This window comes from Mercenaria mercenaria, chromosome 8 (genome assembly GCF_021730395.1).
Source record: "Mercenaria mercenaria strain notata chromosome 8, MADL_Memer_1, whole genome shotgun sequence".
NCBI lineage: Eukaryota > Metazoa > Mollusca > Bivalvia > Venerida > Veneridae > Mercenaria > Mercenaria mercenaria.
Genome location: NC_069368.1, coordinates 72,300,419 through 72,319,903, shown reverse-complemented (window position 1 = coordinate 72,319,903; position 19,485 = coordinate 72,300,419). Strand labels below are relative to the sequence as shown.

The following is a 19,485-nucleotide window of genomic DNA, read 5'->3' as shown; positions in this document are numbered from 1 at the left end:
ACCTTTACGCTAGAGTTTGAAAGTTGTGCATTGCATATTTTCTTAATATGTAGAACATTTGTGCAAAGTAATATCCAAATCCTTTGATGGTTGGTTGTGTTGCAGACTGGACAGGAAAAAGCCCTGTTGACATTGGCCTTTGAGCTAGGGCTTCCAGTTTTGTATATGACATGTTATCTCATTACGGAACACCTTTGTGCCAGGTAAGTGATATACATGTACCCTTACAGAAGCAAGCCTCTGTGGCGTACATGCTGCGTATTTGCTGTGTATATGCCGCGAACACAGTAGTACGCCAGAGGAGTACATTTTACATACACCGCATGCCGCGTACATGCCGCGTACTATTTCAAGGAGTACACAGCATGTACGCAGGAGGTCACTAGTACACTTCAAGTACGCAGCACAGACTCTGAAAATTTAAGGAGTACACTGCATGTACGCAGGAGGGACTTGTACAAGAAAATAGTACACTGCATGTACACCGCAGATACTTTGAAATTTGTGCAGTACACTTCATATACGCGGGAAAGACTTGTACAATTTCTTTTGGCATTTATACTTAGTTTTTTTTTATAAGTTAAAGTCTGAAGTAAACTTCATATACGCGGGAGGGACTTGTTAATTTTCTTTTGGTGTTTATACTTTGAATTTTTTTAGGTAAAAGTCTGAAGTACACTTCATGCAGGAAGGATTTGTACATTTTTTTAGAAGCAAGAACTTGATTTCCGAGTAACTTTTATCTTAATAGCATAGAATAGTTCAGATTACCGGTATTCTGAACAATGAAAATTTGCCAAACTATTTGCAATGTTCATTTGTGAAGCTTACATCTTAGTGATTTCTGAGCTGCACCTTGCATGCAGTGTAAAAATATATTCTTTTTCATTTTGAATTAATCCTGGAGCTTTCTAACTTGGATAATTGAAAAGCCTTATTTGAACTTCGTTGCATTACATTTTGTAATACATGAAATAATTACCAAGATAATGCCTCAACAGGGCCCGAATGAGAAGAATTAATAGCTCTCACTGTTATTTGAATACTCTTAAGCAAAACACCATTCTATCATGTTTTATAAAGGCTTTAATGCTCATTATGTTAACTCATTAAGGCCTCACCAAATTAAAAAGTTGTTCATCGGATTTGCCGCTCGTATATTTTCAGAACGTTTTTGGCTAATTGTGCTCGCCCCATTGGAAAAAATCAATCCAAAATTTTTTGGTGCGCTACTTTTTACAGACGTAAAAGTGTATAAATGCTTATATAATTCCAGTCCTAGATTGTTCTCAGATGGACTTTAATCAAAATAAATACATACTACGCACACATCGTCTATAATAAATCATAACACTTATATTTAGTTGCATTAAAGTTGTTTCCCCTTGATGCAGTTACGCCATTTTCTTCAAATGTTTACCAAATTACATGCTACAAAAATTGATGTATTTCATTGAAAAGTGGATGAAGAAAAGCATACTAATTTATTTGATAACATCAATCTACATTATTTTGGTAAGGGTAAATACTTATTGATGCATGTCACTTATCTTTTTTCTGTTTTTTTCTGTCCAAATGATCAGCATTTGCATACGAAAGTTGGTGGGGTAAGGAATTTACATTATCACAGCAGTTTCGCCACAAGAGTACACAGCATGTATGCAGCAGGAGTACACAGCATGTACGCCGCAGGACTCGGGCCAGGAATACACAGCATGTACGCCGCAGGAGTACACAGCATGTATGCCGCAGGGGTAGTACACCGCAGGCTCATTTGCATGTGAAAAGTGTATGTGCCGCGTACATGCTGTGTACTATTTCCCGCATACTAAATTCCTCCAGCGTACATCCTGTGTACTATGTAGTCCACAGCATGTACGCAGCAAGTAGTACACGGCAGAGCTCATTTGCATGTCAAAAGTGTACTACAAACGTACTATCGGTGTATGTGCGGTGTATATCCTGCGTACTATTTAAAGCCCTTGATTTCAGTACACATCACGTACGCATCATATACGCTGTATGTACACAGCAAGAGTACGCAGCAGGCCTTTTTCTTCTGTAAGGGTAAAGATCTTCTAGCATACATTTGGTCGTTAATAACCTCACATGATCATCAAGATGAGGGTTTTTCCAGACAGACCTGTGCAGACTTTTCAAGTGCGATATGTACATTCTAGGACATTCCAATATGTATGCCTATGTCTGTACTTGCATATAACAGGGAGAAATCTACAGACAATGTCAACCATAAATTATTGAAATCTTAGTCATAAATCGCATCATAATTTTGTAATCTCTGAAGTGGGGAATTTACAGTGAAGATCTTTTTTGAAAACAATATGAAGCCAAGAGTTTTGTTTGAATTTGATGTTATTCTAGTGATGTGTGTATTCCAGTTTCGATTTGTGCCAAGGGGTTTGAATGCCAAAATAAACAAAAAAAGTAGATCTAATTGTCAAATTGTTACATAGGAAATCATAACCTCTCATGAACAGACTCAGTCAAACCTGGTCTGCTATTATGTTGTTTGGATGCATTCTATGCTTCTAAAGGATTTTTGCCACAGATTCTATTTTACCGTATACATACTTCTTTTTTCGTCAATAAACCTCAGCGAAATTTCACCCGACATTTACAGTTTGAAATATCTACTGATAATTCTTTGATGCTTGTGGACCATACAGACTGGCGATGTCATATCACTAGGGCCCATGGTAAAATGTAAAAGTAAAGGTAAACAACTGACAAAAGTTTTATGAAGTTTTTGAACGACAGCGACCCTACATCTAACAACAGTTAAAACTAATTATACCGTATCCGCAGTAATTTGCTGGTACCCATTTATAGTTGGGTTGACAGAGGCAATCATGGTATTTAGTGCCTTGTCCAGGGACACACCGCAAGGGGAGTAGCCAGGAATCGAACAAGGGGCCTTCCCTTCCGAGGAAAGCATCTTTATAGGCCACTTGACCAGCGCTTCCACTAAAACACAGTCTCTAAATTCCACATGTACATGTAGTTGGTTACAATCATGAGTCTGGCTACTGACAAAACTGCTGTACGAGGTTTTGAACAAGGTAGAGCTGCAGTTAAATAAGGTACTTTTGCGGCCTATACAGTACAGACGTAGATTTTTTTCATTTAACATAGAAATTTGATATTTTTTTCGTATACGCGTGTGATTTAATCATATTATTCATAATGTGTTGGAAAAATGCAATATATTAGGTAATGAGAAAAATATAACTCCTTTTTCGCAAACAAAACTCTTAAAGGAGTCCTCTTTGCACTTTAGGCGTACCACCTGTGGAGGAACCATTTCTGACAGTATCTATGTAGTTTTCCTTTTCTGGTCTCTAATTCAGACACCATTAATTACATATTACTTATTAATGGACTTAATTACCGAATGTAGAGCTTATCGGCATTACATCTTACCACATTCAGCTTTATCCCAAATAAACAAGTTTCAAGTTTCAAGTTGACGAACGCGGACACGCTTAATGATTTGGTGGTCTCTGACCTCGTCATGACTTGCTCTTATTATGATATCACCGTTACAACGGAATTTGTGAGTCGTGTAAAAAAGGCAATTTTCTCTGAAATTTCGTTATATTTTAATTCAAAAGTAAAGTGACATTCTCTTATACATTACATGTAGTCTTTTCAAAATCTCAGATACCATAGATCTTATGTTTAATTAAAGATTTGCCACAATTTTAATTACTCTGTTATTCGGATAGAAAAATTCGGATTATTAAGCATCTTACAGTCGGGATGTACCACCTCGGGTAGCCTTACTCGTTTAGCATATCGGGATGGCTTCTTTTATATAGTTGAAATCCCTCTAAGCTTATCCGTTTCTGTGTTTTACAGTCAGATAGTCTAAAAAATAGGATGTTTCTGGACAGCGTGAATGTCACGTAATAACTCCGGTGACAAAGGGAATAGTAAACAACACTTCGAAAGTCAACAGTTTTTATTTAAAGTTCAACCCAAGTTCTTAAGGAAAAGTGAGACGCACTGACAATGATAGCTAACCCATAACTAATAGAGTCTATTCAGTTCGGTTCCCCGTGCCGTTCTCTTAACGGTTCTCCCTTCTCTCTCGTTAATCAGAGTTATATACGAAATATACCCAAGAGCATTGTTGGTAATTAGCTATCATGTCCGAGCGTTATTACAAATATGGTGATACAACATTCTGCAGACTGCTGAATCTGCATGAAACTGCAATGTATAATGGAAATATGCCAGCGTCCAGTTGGCTACCTGTATGCCTGGTACAGAGAAGAACTGTACTCTGTTAACCTTTAGGATAAGAAATATACAATTATACACATGTATGAAACAGAAAGATCAATATTTCGGAGAAGCAATATTTTAGAATACTGAACTGTTTCTATATTACTTTATAACTATGTCCTGAACGGCCATTACATTACAAATTCCTTTCTTTCTTCTCTTTAAAATAAATAATAATTTAAGTATGAACATGTCATAATAATAAAGTAAAACTTAACTGGCCATTACATTACATGAAAACTTTTGACTATGGCTGTCGGACCTGTCATGTACAAACTTATTATGCATATTTCTGTTAGGAAATCTCCACTGAAATCTGTTTGGAATGTTTTCTGATACATGTTCAATAAATTTGTAATGTTAACACAGGGATCACTTTTGGCAGATTCCATTATGAGATTAATTCCCATTTGCCTTGAATCAGTGAGATTGTCACAAAATGAATGGGATTTTTTTCTTTTTATAATGAGATTTTACATCGGCATACAGCCTTTATTGCACTGGAAAGAAAACATCTGTTTATTTGTAAGATAAATTTATCTTTGTAAATAAACAAAGCAGTTCCTTTCAGAGACATATTTAACATAACTCAAAATTCTGTGCCTGAATAGGTTGATGAAAGTTGTAGCTAAGTGCAGGGTCCACATACATTTTTCCTTTCAGTAAGTTTATTTTGAGCTTTTACTTCAAAGCTCTCTGTTCAAGTGGAAGTTATATTTTAATCTTTCTGGATCTGATACACTTTCATTAGGCCAGAAAAGCTTTGAAGTCAAACTCATAATGACCCTACCCTAGCCCTCAATTGCAAACATTTCATTTGGAATTTCGGGCAGTCAGTTTCAGGTTAAAGTTTTGATGCACTTTCACTCTATCTCAGATATTATTTAATATTAAATGGATTTGATTCAGACTTAAAATATTTGTTCCACATCATCACTCACATCATATGACACAGGAGCCATAACTCTTACACCATTATTTCATGAATTATCTCCCCTTTTCACTTTGAATTTCAGGTTAAAGTTTTGATGCACTTTCACTCTATCTCAGTTATTACGAAATGGATTTGATTCAAACTTAAAATATTTGTTCCAACTTATCATCCACATCATATGACACAAGGTGCAAAACTCTGGTACCAATTTTTCATGAATTATGCCCCTTTTACTTAAAATTTAAGGTTAATTTTGATGCATTTTCACTATATTTTAGTTATCACTAAAATCTAATGGATTTGATTCAAACTTTTAAGTAGTTGTTCCACATCATATGACACAAGGTGCATAATTCATGCACCAATATTTAATGAATTATATAAATGCCCCCTTTTTGCTTAGAATTATACTTATTTAGTGTTTTTATACACTTTATCTTTATCTCTCTTATTACTTAATATTTAATTTTGACACAGACTCAAGCTATTGTGCAATATTTTCATCCACCATTGGACTATTTGGAGTCATTAAACACTCCAGTGACAGCTCCAGTTTCCTCAGATGTGCCCAGTTTCACGATCCAGCATCAAAATAGTCGAGCACACTGTCTCCTGTGACAGCTCTTGTTATGTTTCTGATTTTTTACATTAGATTTTTAATTCAATAAATCAGATATAAGTTGATCAAATGTGAAGTGTCATACTGCTTGATACTGGTAAATAAACAACCACTCATGTCATCAGTCATACGCGACCTTTACCTTGCCTCAATTTCCGGTGTTTATGAAAGAATTTTGAGCCTGTGATTTACAATTTTAGCATTATACATTTTTGCTTTGCGACACTAAAGTTTGCCAATTGAAGATTTTTAGCGCCAGACTTTATTTTTTTGTCACAATTGATGCCATTGATGACTTGCTCAGTGTTCCAGATAAGCTGCGTATCGGCGTATTTTACGCATAAAAATCAACTAAAAATGCACATGATTTCATTTTGATGCGTACATTATACGTACATGACTTTGAACTTACGCACGACATTAAAACTTGAAGCGTACCTTAATTATATTCAAATGAAAACATGTCACTACTTCCGTATAAACAATGCGACGGGTAACCACTATTAACTTCGCTAAAACGTTCTTCCTGTCTTAGGAACCGTAAACTAGTCTACTTGAACATCTGCGTCGTCTAGGCGCTCTAGAAATTTTTAGACTGGTGCCCGTGTTTACTCTCTACGTTCGAGAATGATTCTCGATATACAGTCGGGTACCTGGCCCCGTGTTCACAAAACATTTTCAGTCTCAGCTGAGTTTGATAATGAAACTTAATTTCTCATTTATATCTAAATAGCATGTTTAAAACTAAATTTAAAGTTAATATCTATTATAAAGAGATTATTCGGTATTGATGGTCAGTCTCATTTGAAATTTAAGCTTGAAGTTTTAGTAAAACTGATATTAAAATTTCAAACTCAAACTCAGTTGAGATCGAAAAATGTTTTGTGAACACGGGGCCAGGCTATAGAAATTTTATGTATTTACTTATCAAAATCAAGCGTTTGATCGTTCTATTAAAACGAAAGTAGACACATTATTTTTTATCATGGCTTCCGAAGTAAAACAGAGAAAAATTGATAAGTTTTTGTGGTTAAAACACCTCTACCGACTAAGAACTTGGTGCAACCAATAATCGAAGACATTATTTCTGCCGTTTTAAAAAATAAAAAGTCGCATGTGGCTGTCACAGAATCTTCCATTGAAAGTTGGAAAAAATTGTATCCTTGGATAAAGCTTACTAAAAAGGACAGTTTATGGTGTTGTTATAATGTCTGTCTTTGTCTCTATAGTAACGGTAAGTATTGTTAAAATTACCCTTTATCCGAGTTTGGAATTTTGAATTTACCCCCATCTTCTGAAAAGTGGGGGTAATTACCCATGGGGTCAAAAAATTATCTGGAACACTGACTTGCTGGGGGAAGCCTGTATATCTTTAAGACTTTATCTGTCCTGTCATTTCCTGCCCTGTCCACAGACAAAAGTGTTGAAAGTATTGAAAGAAGGCTTCACAGTAAAATTGTGAGATAAGTTAAAAGAAATGCTGTAGCATTCAAGTGAAAACATTTAATCGATAAAAATAAAAACCATTATTATTGCTCCTTATCTCAAGGCCTGTTTGATGACCGGCTTAAGCACAAAGTGCAGTGCACTTTAAACCCTCAGATCCTGGGAGGCTATTCCAGTTTCCATAGTGTATGATCAGCTATCTTTCAGAACATGTAACAGTTCATGTACTTCCTGAATATGATAGAAAAGAAGTGACAAACCTTTGAATATTTTAGCAAATAAGATTTTATCAAGCTCTATATATAATACGCCACTTTACACTTTATTATTTTAACAGGTGAAAATGTGGTCACATTTGAAGTACAAAAATGATTGAGTTTTGTACCAGGAAGCGGATGGTGTTGGCCATTCTTCTACTCTTCAGGTATTAACTTGAATTCCATCCTTTTCCCCGTTTTTGTCTGCAAACATGCTGTACAAATGTAGTATGTGACTTCCTTCAAAATCACATTTCAAAAGAAAATTACATGTCATATTTTGTTTTCAGTTTAAATTATATATTCTTCAAATTTAATTTTTATGAACCCCCACCCGCCTTTCGAAGAAGGAGGGGTATCTTGTTTTGCAGATGGTTACTGTTGTAGTGATCATTATTTCTTTATGTCCTTGCTTGTTTTTGTTAACGCAATTTCATCATTCCTGTTCACAAATATTTAAGACATGTAGATGTCCAATATAATATATATACTCCTTTTCAGTTTAACAGTAGTGACCTTGATAGTTGAAGGAAGGTGGTCAAACAACCATAAAATTGCTGAAGTTAATGCAGGTAAAGTTCCCCGTAAAGATCTGTAAATTTTCAATGAATTGAACTAAGTATACAATAAAATATGATTTTTTCCTTGGCAAAGTTTTGGTACACTAAAACCTAGTGTGTTTTTTTTGTGAGATTTTATGTTCACTTTGACATTATCTTAGTACAATGAAAGTAAATACAGCAACTAAAAAATGTTCACAAGGCAGTGATTGAACTTGAAGTCCTGACTACTACCAGTAGTTACCAAGTGTTTGGTATGTCTTTAGGTGATCTGATGTCAGCATGTTTCTTCTTTCTGTGTACGTTTCCATAATTTCATACATATATCATATGAAGTATGGTCTTCAACTTGATTTTACAAGACTTCAAGTGTATTTGATAAAAGTCAATTTGGTTGTGCCATAACTAAGTTTGCATACACAATATCAAACTTAAAGCCAGCCATAATTAATGAAACTATGTTGATAAGACTTTACTTTTCACAAAGCAGGGTCATGGTTTTAGGAGTGACTCTTTTTTCATTCTTTTTAACTCGTCTGATTTTTTTGGGAAAAAAATGATGAGTTATTTTCATCATTTGATCATCGTCGGCATCTGTGTCGGCATTGCCTGGTTAAGTTTTATGTTTAGGACAGCTTTTCTCCTAAACTATCTAAGCTATTGCTTTAAAACTTGCAACACTTGTTCACCATCAATAGCTGACTCTGTACAGCAAGAAACATGACTCCATCCCGCTTTTTGCAAGAATTATGGCCCCTTTTGGACTTAGAAAATACCAGATTTCATGGTTAAGTTTTATGTTTGGGTCAACTTTTCTCCTAAACTATCAAAGCTATTGCTGTAAAACTTGCAACACTTGTTCGCCATCAAAAGGGGACTCTGTACAGCAAGAAACGTAACTCTTTCCTGCTTTTTGCAAGAATTATGGCCTCTTTAGGATTTAGAAAATCAGATTTCTTGGTTAAGTTTTGCGTTTAGGTCAGCTTTTCTCCTAAACTATCAAAGCTTTTGCTTTAAAACTTGCAACTCTTGTTTACCCTGTTCAGCAAGAAACATAACTCCATCCTGCTTTTTTACAAGAATTACCCCTTTTAGACGTAGAAAATATTAGATTTCTTGGTTAAGTTTTGTGTTTAGGTCAGCTTTTCTCCTTAACGGTCAAAGCTATTGCTTTAAAACTTGGAGCAGTTATTTGCCATTAAAAGCTGACTGCACAGCGAGTACCATAAATCTACATTGCTTTTTTGCAAGACTTATGGCCCCTTTTGGACTTAGCAAATCATGAGTATGACAATTTTTCCATTATACAGAGACAAAAAAATCAGATGAGCGTCTGCACCCGCAAGGCGGTGCTCTTGTTATATTTTTTGAGGACTTGTTCCTTTCTCATTTCTGAACATGTCTGGGGACTGTTTTTGAAGACGTCTACTGTCTCAGTTTTGAACATGTCTGGGGACTGTTTTTCAAATGTTATGTAAAATCATCACCAGTATTTCATTGTCATTTTCAGAGAACGAGTCAAGATGTGGGTCAGAAGTTGTCAAGGTCATTGAGTCCTGCAGACAATGTACAACATTTGAAATGGTAAGTTTGATCATTTTGCTTTAAAAGAAAGAAGTTTACCAGGAAGTGGCTAACAAAAGTGAACTTGTACATGAGCAGAATAGCTTTTTTAGTTGTAAAATACTAGTATTCTGAGAAATGAATAAAAGTTGATTTCTTTCATGCAAAACAGAAAGAAGTACAAATTTCTCATTGTTACACCCACTGGAGCAGAAGGGCCAGTGAGAATTTTGAACTGCTTAATGGGGAATTTGTTTTCACTTAAAATCCCTCTTGCATTTGGCAGTGTTAGTGATGTCATTGTAGAATTAGAGAAGTACATGTAGTGAGTTTAATTATTTGAGTACAATGTAAGTTTAGAAGGTATTATGCCCTTTGTTTTGTCAGTCTGCCAGATAGTTGGTACGTTGTCCAGTAGACATTTACCATCAGTATGAACTACATATGTAAGAGAATACTTTAGCCTGCTGTAACAGAAATCATGTCACCTAAAGTCTGTTCCAAGTTATGAATTTGCTGAAATTTGCTGAGAATAAGTCTGTGCTGGTAGAAATCCAGGAACTCAGAATTTAAATGTTGATGAAATACTGCAAAATTTGTGCTTATTCCGCTGAAGGAAAGTTTACTTTTGAACACTGTTTAAAAGACCTGCATTTACAAGAAAAGTTGGGCCCTGTTCTGGTGGTTTTTTCTCAACAAAAGGGCAAAGTTATGTTTATAATTTCAGAAATCAGAACAAGCTTACTGTGTGAAGACTGGTTATAGGGAAAAAATACAGTGTGGTAAACAAAAGGATAACATTTACAAAAGAAGGTAACCTGACTTACAGTCTGTAGATTTTTAGCTCACAAGAGCACAAAATACTCAAGGTGAGCTGTTATTATCACTTAGTGTCCGTCATCCATCTATCAACATTTTCTGTAAATGACATCTCAGAAATCACTAAATGAAAGATGATGAAACTTAATCTGGATGGTCATTTACCAATTTTCTCAGAGCATGCAGAACCCTGGTTGCCATGGCAGTGTGAAGGAAGCTTGAAAAACTGCTGGCCCGATTTTAAAATGATTTCACACAAATGATTCTTAGGTGACATTATAGATTGCTCAAAAAAAGATGTCTCTATTGGTGTGCTGTCATTATTCCCTATATGTTGCATGGAAAAAATCTTCTTGTCAGAAACTACTTGCACGGTGTAAAAATCTTTTCACACAAAATATTCTAGGGTGACCTTCACCAAGATTATTCAGATCATTCTATGGCAGAGTGGATATGGTAGCTGACTTTGAATCTCTTGCCTCTCACCTCTTTGGGTTCGAAACCTCACTTAGGGTGTAGAATTCTTCATGTGAGGAAACCATCCAGTTGACATAAATAAAATTGGTTGTTCTAACTTCTACCAAGTTGCCCACATAATTATGCTTGTAGCATTGGCTGGAGAAACACCTAGTGTCTTCCTCCACCATCAAAAGCTGGAAAAGTTGTTATAAGACTAAATTGTGTGTAATTCTAAACCAAACACAAATATAAAAGTAAGAAAAAATACGGCTGCCAGAGGTAAAAATAGAAGAAAATCAGACAACATTTTATTTGCCATTGGTCAGATTCTGAACTAATTTCACACAAATAATTCTTTAGTGAGCCTTTCCAAAGAATGCTGAGACAATTCTGATTCTTGGAAGATTTGGTAGACAGGGGACATGGTCACCTTTCCCTTTATATATGTAAATCTTCTTACTGACAGTTCTGGTCCAGATTTGAACAGTACCATGTTTATACTGCTATAAGTTCATACAACATAGAGATATGTACCTGTATATATATAATATTCTTTTAAAAAGTTTAAGCAGTACCTTTCTACTGATGTATCTTACAAACTGTTCTACTCAGTTATTATAAAGTTATGAGGCAAATATCATAACGTTAAGAACACCCTTTTATTTCCTGCTAAACTTTTGGCCTGATTTTTATGTCACTAGGACGTATGTTGTCCGTTGACCACTATTTAAAGAACATTTCTTTTTAAACTATAAAGCCAATTTCAACCAAACTTAACAGGAAAGTTCCATTGGTTGACCCCTTTCGTATTGCTTCAGATCTAGGTCATTCATACATTCTCAGAAAGCACTGGCCTAATTTTAAAGTGATATCCAGCAATGTTCCTTTACCCAATTACCGGTACTTCAGGCCATCTTGTTTGTTAAACGTGGCAACTAGAGGCCAGACTAGTTTTTCCATATAGCTATATTGAAAGCTTTAATAACCTTCTCCTTGAAACTTCTGGTCCAGTTCCAGAATTATACCATAGCAATATTCAGTGGGTGACCTACCAGATTCCTTCAGACCATGTTGATTTGCTGAAAAAATGGCCGTCAAGTGACATAACAAGTTAGTCCCCTACTAGTTGAAAACCAGTTTCGATAGGATTGTACTTTTCTGTTGGTCATTCTATCTGTCCATCTAGTTCAGAACTGTCATCCATCAAAGGAATATCTATATGGAAAAGTTGAATAATCTCCCCTGAAATTGCTGGTCTGATTTCAAAATAATTTCAGAGCAATGTTCCATGGCAGACACTGTACCAAATTTCTGTAGGCAATGTTGATTTGTTAAAAGTGTCTCTGCATGGCTGTATGAAAAACTTTGAAAATCCGATTTCAGAATAATTTGACAGCAATGTTCCTTTATGTATATTCATAGCAGATGTAATACCAACAATATGCTGATCCTCGAATATTGATAAGTAAAGATAACTTGTAGTTTAAAAGTGTTTCCTTTGATCAAATTATCTGTACCACCTGTTGAATAACATTGATCTCACAGTAGTTTTAGCTCATTTGGAGAGGGCTCAGATGAAGCTTTTAATATTGTCTGTTGTCAGCTGTCCAACTGTCTGTCCATCCACATGATAGATTTATACTTTTGGATGTTTCACCAAAGTGGGTCAAAATACTGGTTGGCAAAATATCTAGAATTCTTTTGAAATACAGACAGATTAGATAATTGAATTATGCACCATCGAAGTTGCAAAAAGAGCTTATTTAAAGCTTGTATTTATTAGTACCCTATTGGTTGAAAACCATTTTCGGCGGCTGTAGGTTTGCGCTTTTCCATCCATTCATCATTCCATCCTTCCATTCACAATTTCATTTACCATTTGGTTCTTTTGTTTGGTGAATATTGCTTGACTTGGCTTGCTTTTTAGCTTACATTATGTAAAACTTGTTCATTTCATGATAATCTGGGTGTTTTAAGAAAAACTGCCATACATTAAGAGGCAACAAATGAAAAAAAAACTTGCCTTCTTTCAGGTTCAAACTATCTTATAACATTATAAATGAGCTGTCATTATATTCCATTGTTACTGATATTTCAGTTGTAAGGTTGATCCATGGATAGAGGAGAGGAAGTTCTGGATACTTGAACTGGTCACGTGCATTGTGGGTATAGGAACTTACGGTATAGTGCGACATAGACAGGGTATACTTGACCAGTTGTTGATGGAGAAAGTCAACAGACAGATAGCTGCATGATGTTTGAAAATATTTATAGTGTAAAAATGGTTAAACTGTCAGAGGGTTGTTGATATGTTATTATGGATGTGATAATTCTAAAATGTATTGTGAAAAGAGGACTTATTTTGTCGTGCAACAATTTTGTGGAAGTGATCAACGACAAATTACAGAATTTTCCTTGAAAGGTTTTATAAACTGAAATTGCTTTATTGTATTTACAGGTTTCTTTGATTGCATATGTGATAGGTTTAATAGTGTAAATTTAAAAAAAAACAGTGTGACGGACAGTTATTTTGAGGGCTTAGTGTGGACAGTTGTATCACCTTTATTTGGATAACATAGAAATGCCTATTGTTTATTCTAAAGGAAGATTTGAAATTTACAAGAAGCAGTTTATTTTCAATATTGCTGGCTTTTTGGGAAATTGAATGTGGTTATAAGAGTTTTTAGCTCACCTGAGCACGAAGTGCTCAAGGTGAGCTTTTGTGATCGCCCTGTGTCCGCCATCCATCGTCGTCAACAATTTGACTGTTAACACTCTAGAGGTCACAATTTTTGCCCAATCTTAATGAAACTTGGTCAGAATGTTACTCTCTACAATCTTGGACGAATTTGATATTGGGTCATCTGGGGTCAAAAACTAGGTCACCAGGTCAAATCAAAGGAAAAGTTTGTTAACACTCTAGAGGCCACATTTTTGACAATATCTGTATGAAACTTGGTCAGAATGTTAACCGTGATGATTTTTTAGTTCAAGTTCAAATCTGGGTCAGGTGGGGTCAAAAACTAGGTCACCAGGTCAAATTAAAGGAAAAGTTAGTTAACACTCTAGAAGCCACATTTATGACTGTATCTTCGTGAATCTTGGTCAGAATGTTAATCTTGATGATCTTTAGGTCAAGTTTGAATTTTGGTCATGTGGGGTCAAAAACTAGGTCACCAGGTCAAATCAAAGGAAAAGTTAGTTAACACTCTAGAGGCCACATTTATGACCATAACTTCATGACACTTGGTCAGAATATTAATCTTGATTATCTTTAGGTCAAGTTCAAATCTGGGTCAGGTGGGGTCAAAAACTAGGTCACCAGGTCAAATCAAAGGAAAAGCTTGTTAACACTCTAGAGGCCACATTTTTGACATTATTTATATGAAACTTGGTCAGAATGTCAACCTTTATGATCTTTAGATCGAGTTCAAATCTTGGTCAGGTGGGATCAAAATCTAAGTCACCAGGTCAAATCAGAGGAAAAGCTTGTTAACACTCTAGAGGCCACATCTAAGGCTGTATCTTCATGAAATTTAGTCAGAATGTTAATCTTGATGATTTTTAGGTTTGAATATTGGTCATCTGGGGTCAAAAACTAGGTCACCTGGTCAAATAAAAAGAAAAAGCTAGTTAACACTCTAGAGACCACATTTATGACCATATCTTAATGACACTTGGTCAGAATGTTAATCTTGATGATCTTTAGGTCAAGTTCAAATCTGGGTCAGGTGGGGTCAAAAATAAGGTCACCAGGTCAAATCAAAGGAAAGGCTTGTTAACACTCTAGAAGTCACATTAATGACTGTATCTTTATGAAACTTGGTCAGAATGTTAACCTTTCTTGTTTTTTAAGATACAGCCTTAAAATTTGGATGACATATACAGTTTTGCAGACTGATCTTAAAACTGAATTTCAGTGACCATGAATATGACCTACAGACCTACTTTCTTGTTTTTAGCTCACCTGTCACAAAGTGACAAGGTGAGCTTTTGTGATCGCGTGGTGTCCGTCGTCCGTCCGTGCGTGCGTCCATGCGTCCGTCCGTAAACTTTTGCTTGTGACCACTCTAGAGGTCACATTTTTCATGGGATCTTTATGAAAGTTGGTCAGAATGTTTATCTTGATGATATCAAGGTCAAGTTCGAAACTGGGTCACGTGCCATCAAAAACTAGGTCAGTAGGTCTAAAAATAGAAAAACCTTGTGACCTCTCTAGAGGCCATATATTTCACAAGATCTTCATGAAAATTGGTCAGAATATTCACCTTGATGATATCTAGGTCAAGTTCGAAACTGGGTCACGTGCCATCAAAAACTAGGTCAGTAGGTCTAAAAATAGAAAAACCTTGTGACCTCTCTAGAGGCCATATATTTCACAAGATCTTCATGAAAATTGGTCAGAACGTTTACCTTGATGATATCTAGGTCAAGTTCGAAACTGGGTCACGTGCCTTCAAAAACTAGGTCAGTAGGTCAAATAATAGAAAAACCTTGTGACCTTTCTAGAGGCCATATTTTTCATGGGATCTGTATGAAAGTTGGTCAGAATGTTCATCTTGATGATATCTAGGTCAAGTTCGAAACTGGGTCACGTGCGGTCAAAAACTAGGTCAGTAGGTCTAAAAATAGAAAAACCTTGTGACCTCTCTAGAGGCCATATATTTCATGAGATCTTCATGAAAATTGGTCAGAATGTTCAGCTTGATGATATCTAGGTCAAGGTTGAAACTGGGTCACATGCCTTCAGAAACTAGGTCAGTAGGTCAAATAATAGAAAAACCTTGTGACCTCTCTAGAGGCCATATTTTTCATGGGATCTGTATGAAAGTTGGTCTGAATGTTCATCTTGATGATATCTAGGTCAAGTTTAAAAGTGGGTAACGTGCCTTCAAAAACTAGGTCAGTAGGTCAAATAATAGAAAAACCTTGTGACCTCTCTAAAGGCCATATTTTTCATGTGATCTGTATGAAAATTATTCAGAATGTTCATCTTGATGATATCTAGGTCAAGTTCGAAACTGGGTCAACTGCGGTCAAAAACTAGGTCAGTAGGTCTAAAAGTAGAAAAACCTTGTGACCTCTCTAGAGGCCATACTTGTGAATGGATCTTCATGAAAATTGGTCAGAATGTTCACCTTGATGATATCTAGGTTAAGTTTGAAACTGGGTCATGTGCCTTAAAAAACTAGGTCAGTAGGTCAAATAATAAAAAAAACCTTGTGACCTCTCTAGAGGCCATACTTTTCATGGGATCTGTATGAAAGTTGGTTTGAATGTTCATCTTGATGATATCTAGGTCAAGTTTGAAACTGGGTCAAGTGCGGTCAAAAACTAGGTCAGTAGGTCTAAAATTATGAAAATATTTCGACCTCTCTAGAGGCCATATTTTTCAATGGATCTTCATGAAAATTGATCTGAATGTTCACCTTGATGATATCTAGGTCAGTTTTGAAACCAGGTCACGTGCGGTCAAAAACTAGGCCAGTAGGTATAAAAATAGAAAAACCTTGTGACCTCTCTAGAGGCCATATTTTTCATGAGATCTTCATGAAAATTAGTGAGAATGTTCACCTTGATGATATCTAGGTAAAGTTCAAAACAGGGTCACGTACCTTCGAAAACTAGGTCAATAGGTCAAATAATAGAAAAACCTTATTACCTCTCTAGAGACCATATTTTTCAATGGATCTTCATGAAAATTGGTCAGAATTTTTATCTTGATAATACCTAGGTGAAGTTCAAAACTAGGTCACTATGTCAAATAATAGAAAAAACGACGTCATACTCAAAACTGGGTCATGTGGGAAGAGGTGAGCGATTCAGGACCATCATGGTCCTCTTGTTTAAGATACAGACTTTAACTTCGGATGACATGTACAGTTTAGCACATCAATCTTAAAACTGAATTTCAGTGACCTACTGACCTACTTTCTTGTTTTTTTTTAAGATACAGCCTTGAAATTAGGTTGACATGTACAGTTTTGAATACTGATCTTAAAACTGACTTTCAGTGACCATAAATATGATCTACTGACCTACTTTCTTAATATTTTAGCATCAGTTTGACATTTGAAAATATGTAGCTCATATTACTCAGGTGAGCGATCCAGGGTCATCATGACCCTTTTGTTATTAAAAAATCTTTTCAGGATGACTGTAAATTGTTTTTATACGCCCGTCTCTGAAAGAGCAGGGCGCATTATGGGAACAACCGTGGCGGGCGGCGGTCGACGTCCAGAAACATGTCCGCGCTCTAAGTCAAACAGTTTTCATCCGATCTTCACCAACTTGGTGACAATGTTTGTGGGCATAATATCTTGGCCAGGTTTGATAACCACCCAAATCGCCCCAGGCACTCTTGGATTATGGCCCTTGAATTACTCGAAATCTGCGAAATTAGCCTTGTCAATTCAAACAGTTTTGATCTGATTGTCAATTTCATCCCACATGAAACCCCACAAATACCTTGATTCCTTCTAACTCTTTTTTTTTGGTTAACAAGGCATACAACATCAACATTATTACTTACATTATGATACGTAACTGAATATTTAGACGGGCGTATTTTGTGACAGTCTGGCACTCTTATTGTTTGTGTGGTATTTAATAAAAGGAAGACCTGAAGGACACAAGTTACAAAAAAATGAAAATTTAAATCTGTGGTACTTACTCAGTCTTTGGGATTCCATATAGTTAATGAATATATCAGTTGATTGTTTATGCTTATTACTGTGAGGGTGCAATTATTAATTATTTTTTATGAAACTTGTTAACATTTTACATATATAATGATGCCTAAATAATAAAATTGAAATTGTATTCCTTGTTCTGTAATAGTTATATATTCAGGGAGCAACCAACCTTGAAAAAATTGTGATATTTCAAGCAAGTCTGGGAAAAATAGCTGATTTTTGTGGACCATATTGGAAATTGAAAGCTTCAGTTTAAACAAAAAACTATTTTGCTGGTAATACTCTCAATATATTTTATTATTTCTCTCCTTATCATGGAACACTTACTGTTTTTGCCTCAGCCATCTGTCTCGATGTCTGCATTTAACTTCTGTGCTTCATCTCCAAAACTTCTGGTCAGATTTACTGAAACTTTCTAGGAGTGATAAGAGGAAAGCCTAGCCATGTATGTCCTTGGTATGTCCCACTCAGATTAGGTTTTGCAGAGTTATGATGGTTACTGTAAAATCATTTAATTTCGTGGGCATGAAATTTCGTGGTTTTGGTCAAAACGGCAATTTCGTGGGGATATGAATTCATGGATTTTAACTTTTGAACATAAAATGAATGGGAAATTTATTTGTTTATTGGGATTAAATTTCGTGGATTGACTCACCACGAAATCCACGAAAATTAGTCCCCCACGACTTTTATACATAAAGTCTTGTCCAAATTTCACCCTGTAAATCACTTGTTGGATTTCGAGACGAATCTGCTCAAATTATTAGTTCCTTACTGGTTGTAGACTAGTCGGAGCTTTTCCCATCATTCTGTTTATCTGTCCATTATTTGGTCCGTTACACTTTCTAGTGTACACAACTTCTATGATGTCCATCCAGTTGAAATGATTCTTGGTATGAATCATCATCATTAAGCAGACATGTGCATATTTGGGGATTTTCCTGTCTGATTATTTTTTCTGGAGTAAAGGCCCCTTTTTGAACTTGGAAATATTACAACTATATCATACCAGTGTGTACTTGACTCCTACAGTTCCATCCATTTGAAATGAAACTTGGGTGTACATCTACAGCATAAAGTGGATCAGGATTTTCATGTGCTATTATTATACCCCCAGATACAAAGTAAATAGGGGTTATACTGGAGTCATGCATCATGTCCATCTGTTGGTCTGTCAATGTGTATTTGTGTCCATTCTGTATCTTCTAAAATACTGGGAAGATCAGTTATTGACTCCATCAATGGGACATACCAAGTGCACAAGCAGGTCACCAGATCCAAGGTCAAGGCCCCACTAGAGGTCAAAGATCTTGCAGCTCAATTTTGTGTCTGCTGCGTATCTAGAAGGGTTTCATAAAACTAGCATCAGTTGTTAATTTGATCATGACAACAGGCAGAGTGCACATCTCAAGTCACTAAGCGTAAGGTCAAGGTTACACTTTTAAGTCCAAACATGATCACAACATTTTATTTACTGTGAATAAAAGTGGCATCCACGGGTATTGATTGTCTTTAATGATAGATCTATTGTTTTCTAGAGTTAAATATAACACTGTTATGGACTTTATTATTGTGTCAAGCGTTTTCAAGGGGCACATGTCATACAATGTTGACAGTATTCTTGTTAAAAGTAAGTCCCATCAATATGAACATCTCCGTGAGCTAATTACCCTAAACCTCATTTGTTGTTTTTAGGAGCTGCTTATTGTAAAATCATTAAATTTCGTGGGCATGAAATTTCATTTTTTTGGTCAAAACAGCAATCTCATGGGGATATGAATTTGTGGATTTCAACTTTTGAACATAAAATGAATGGGAATTTTAC

General features: G+C 35.7%; 1 protein-coding gene across 3 annotated transcripts; it reads left to right on the top strand.

Annotated features, from left to right (window-relative positions):
• The first annotated feature begins 3,541 nt into the window (after window positions 1-3,541).
• LOC123566107 (uncharacterized) lies at window positions 3,542-17,787 on the top strand. 3 transcript variants are annotated; one of them, XM_045359967.2, is made up of 6 exons: window positions 3,542-3,592; window positions 7,645-7,731; window positions 8,066-8,136; window positions 9,635-9,708; window positions 10,415-10,500; window positions 13,064-17,787. In XM_045359967.2, exons 2-6 carry the CDS (start codon window positions 7,676-7,678, stop codon window positions 13,218-13,220), a joined length of 444 nt encoding a protein of 147 aa, XP_045215902.1. In that variant the 5' UTR covers window positions 3,542-3,592; window positions 7,645-7,675; the 3' UTR covers window positions 13,221-17,787. The 3 variants fall into 3 exon arrangements, with proteins under 3 accessions (XP_045215902.1, XP_045215901.1, XP_045215903.1); XM_045359966.2 differs by having other exon boundaries at window positions 3,546-3,631; XM_045359968.2 differs by having other exon boundaries at window positions 3,554-3,574.
• The last annotated feature ends 1,698 nt before the right edge of the window (window positions 17,788-19,485 follow it).

What these genes read in the sequence shown, in the direction of transcription:
- LOC123566107 (XM_045359967.2), top strand. Translation starts at nt 7,676, where the DNA reads ATGATTGAGTTTTGTACCAGGAAGCGGATGGTGTTGGCCATTCTTCTA. An exon ending in AATGTACAACATTTGAAATG is followed by an intron (nt 9,709 to 10,414) that starts GTAAGTTTGATC and finishes TTATAATTTCAG; the next exon opens with AAATCAGAACAAGCTTACTG. An exon ending in GATAACATTTACAAAAGAAG is followed by an intron (nt 10,501 to 13,063) that starts GTAACCTGACTT and finishes CTGATATTTCAG; the next exon opens with TTGTAAGGTTGATCCATGGA.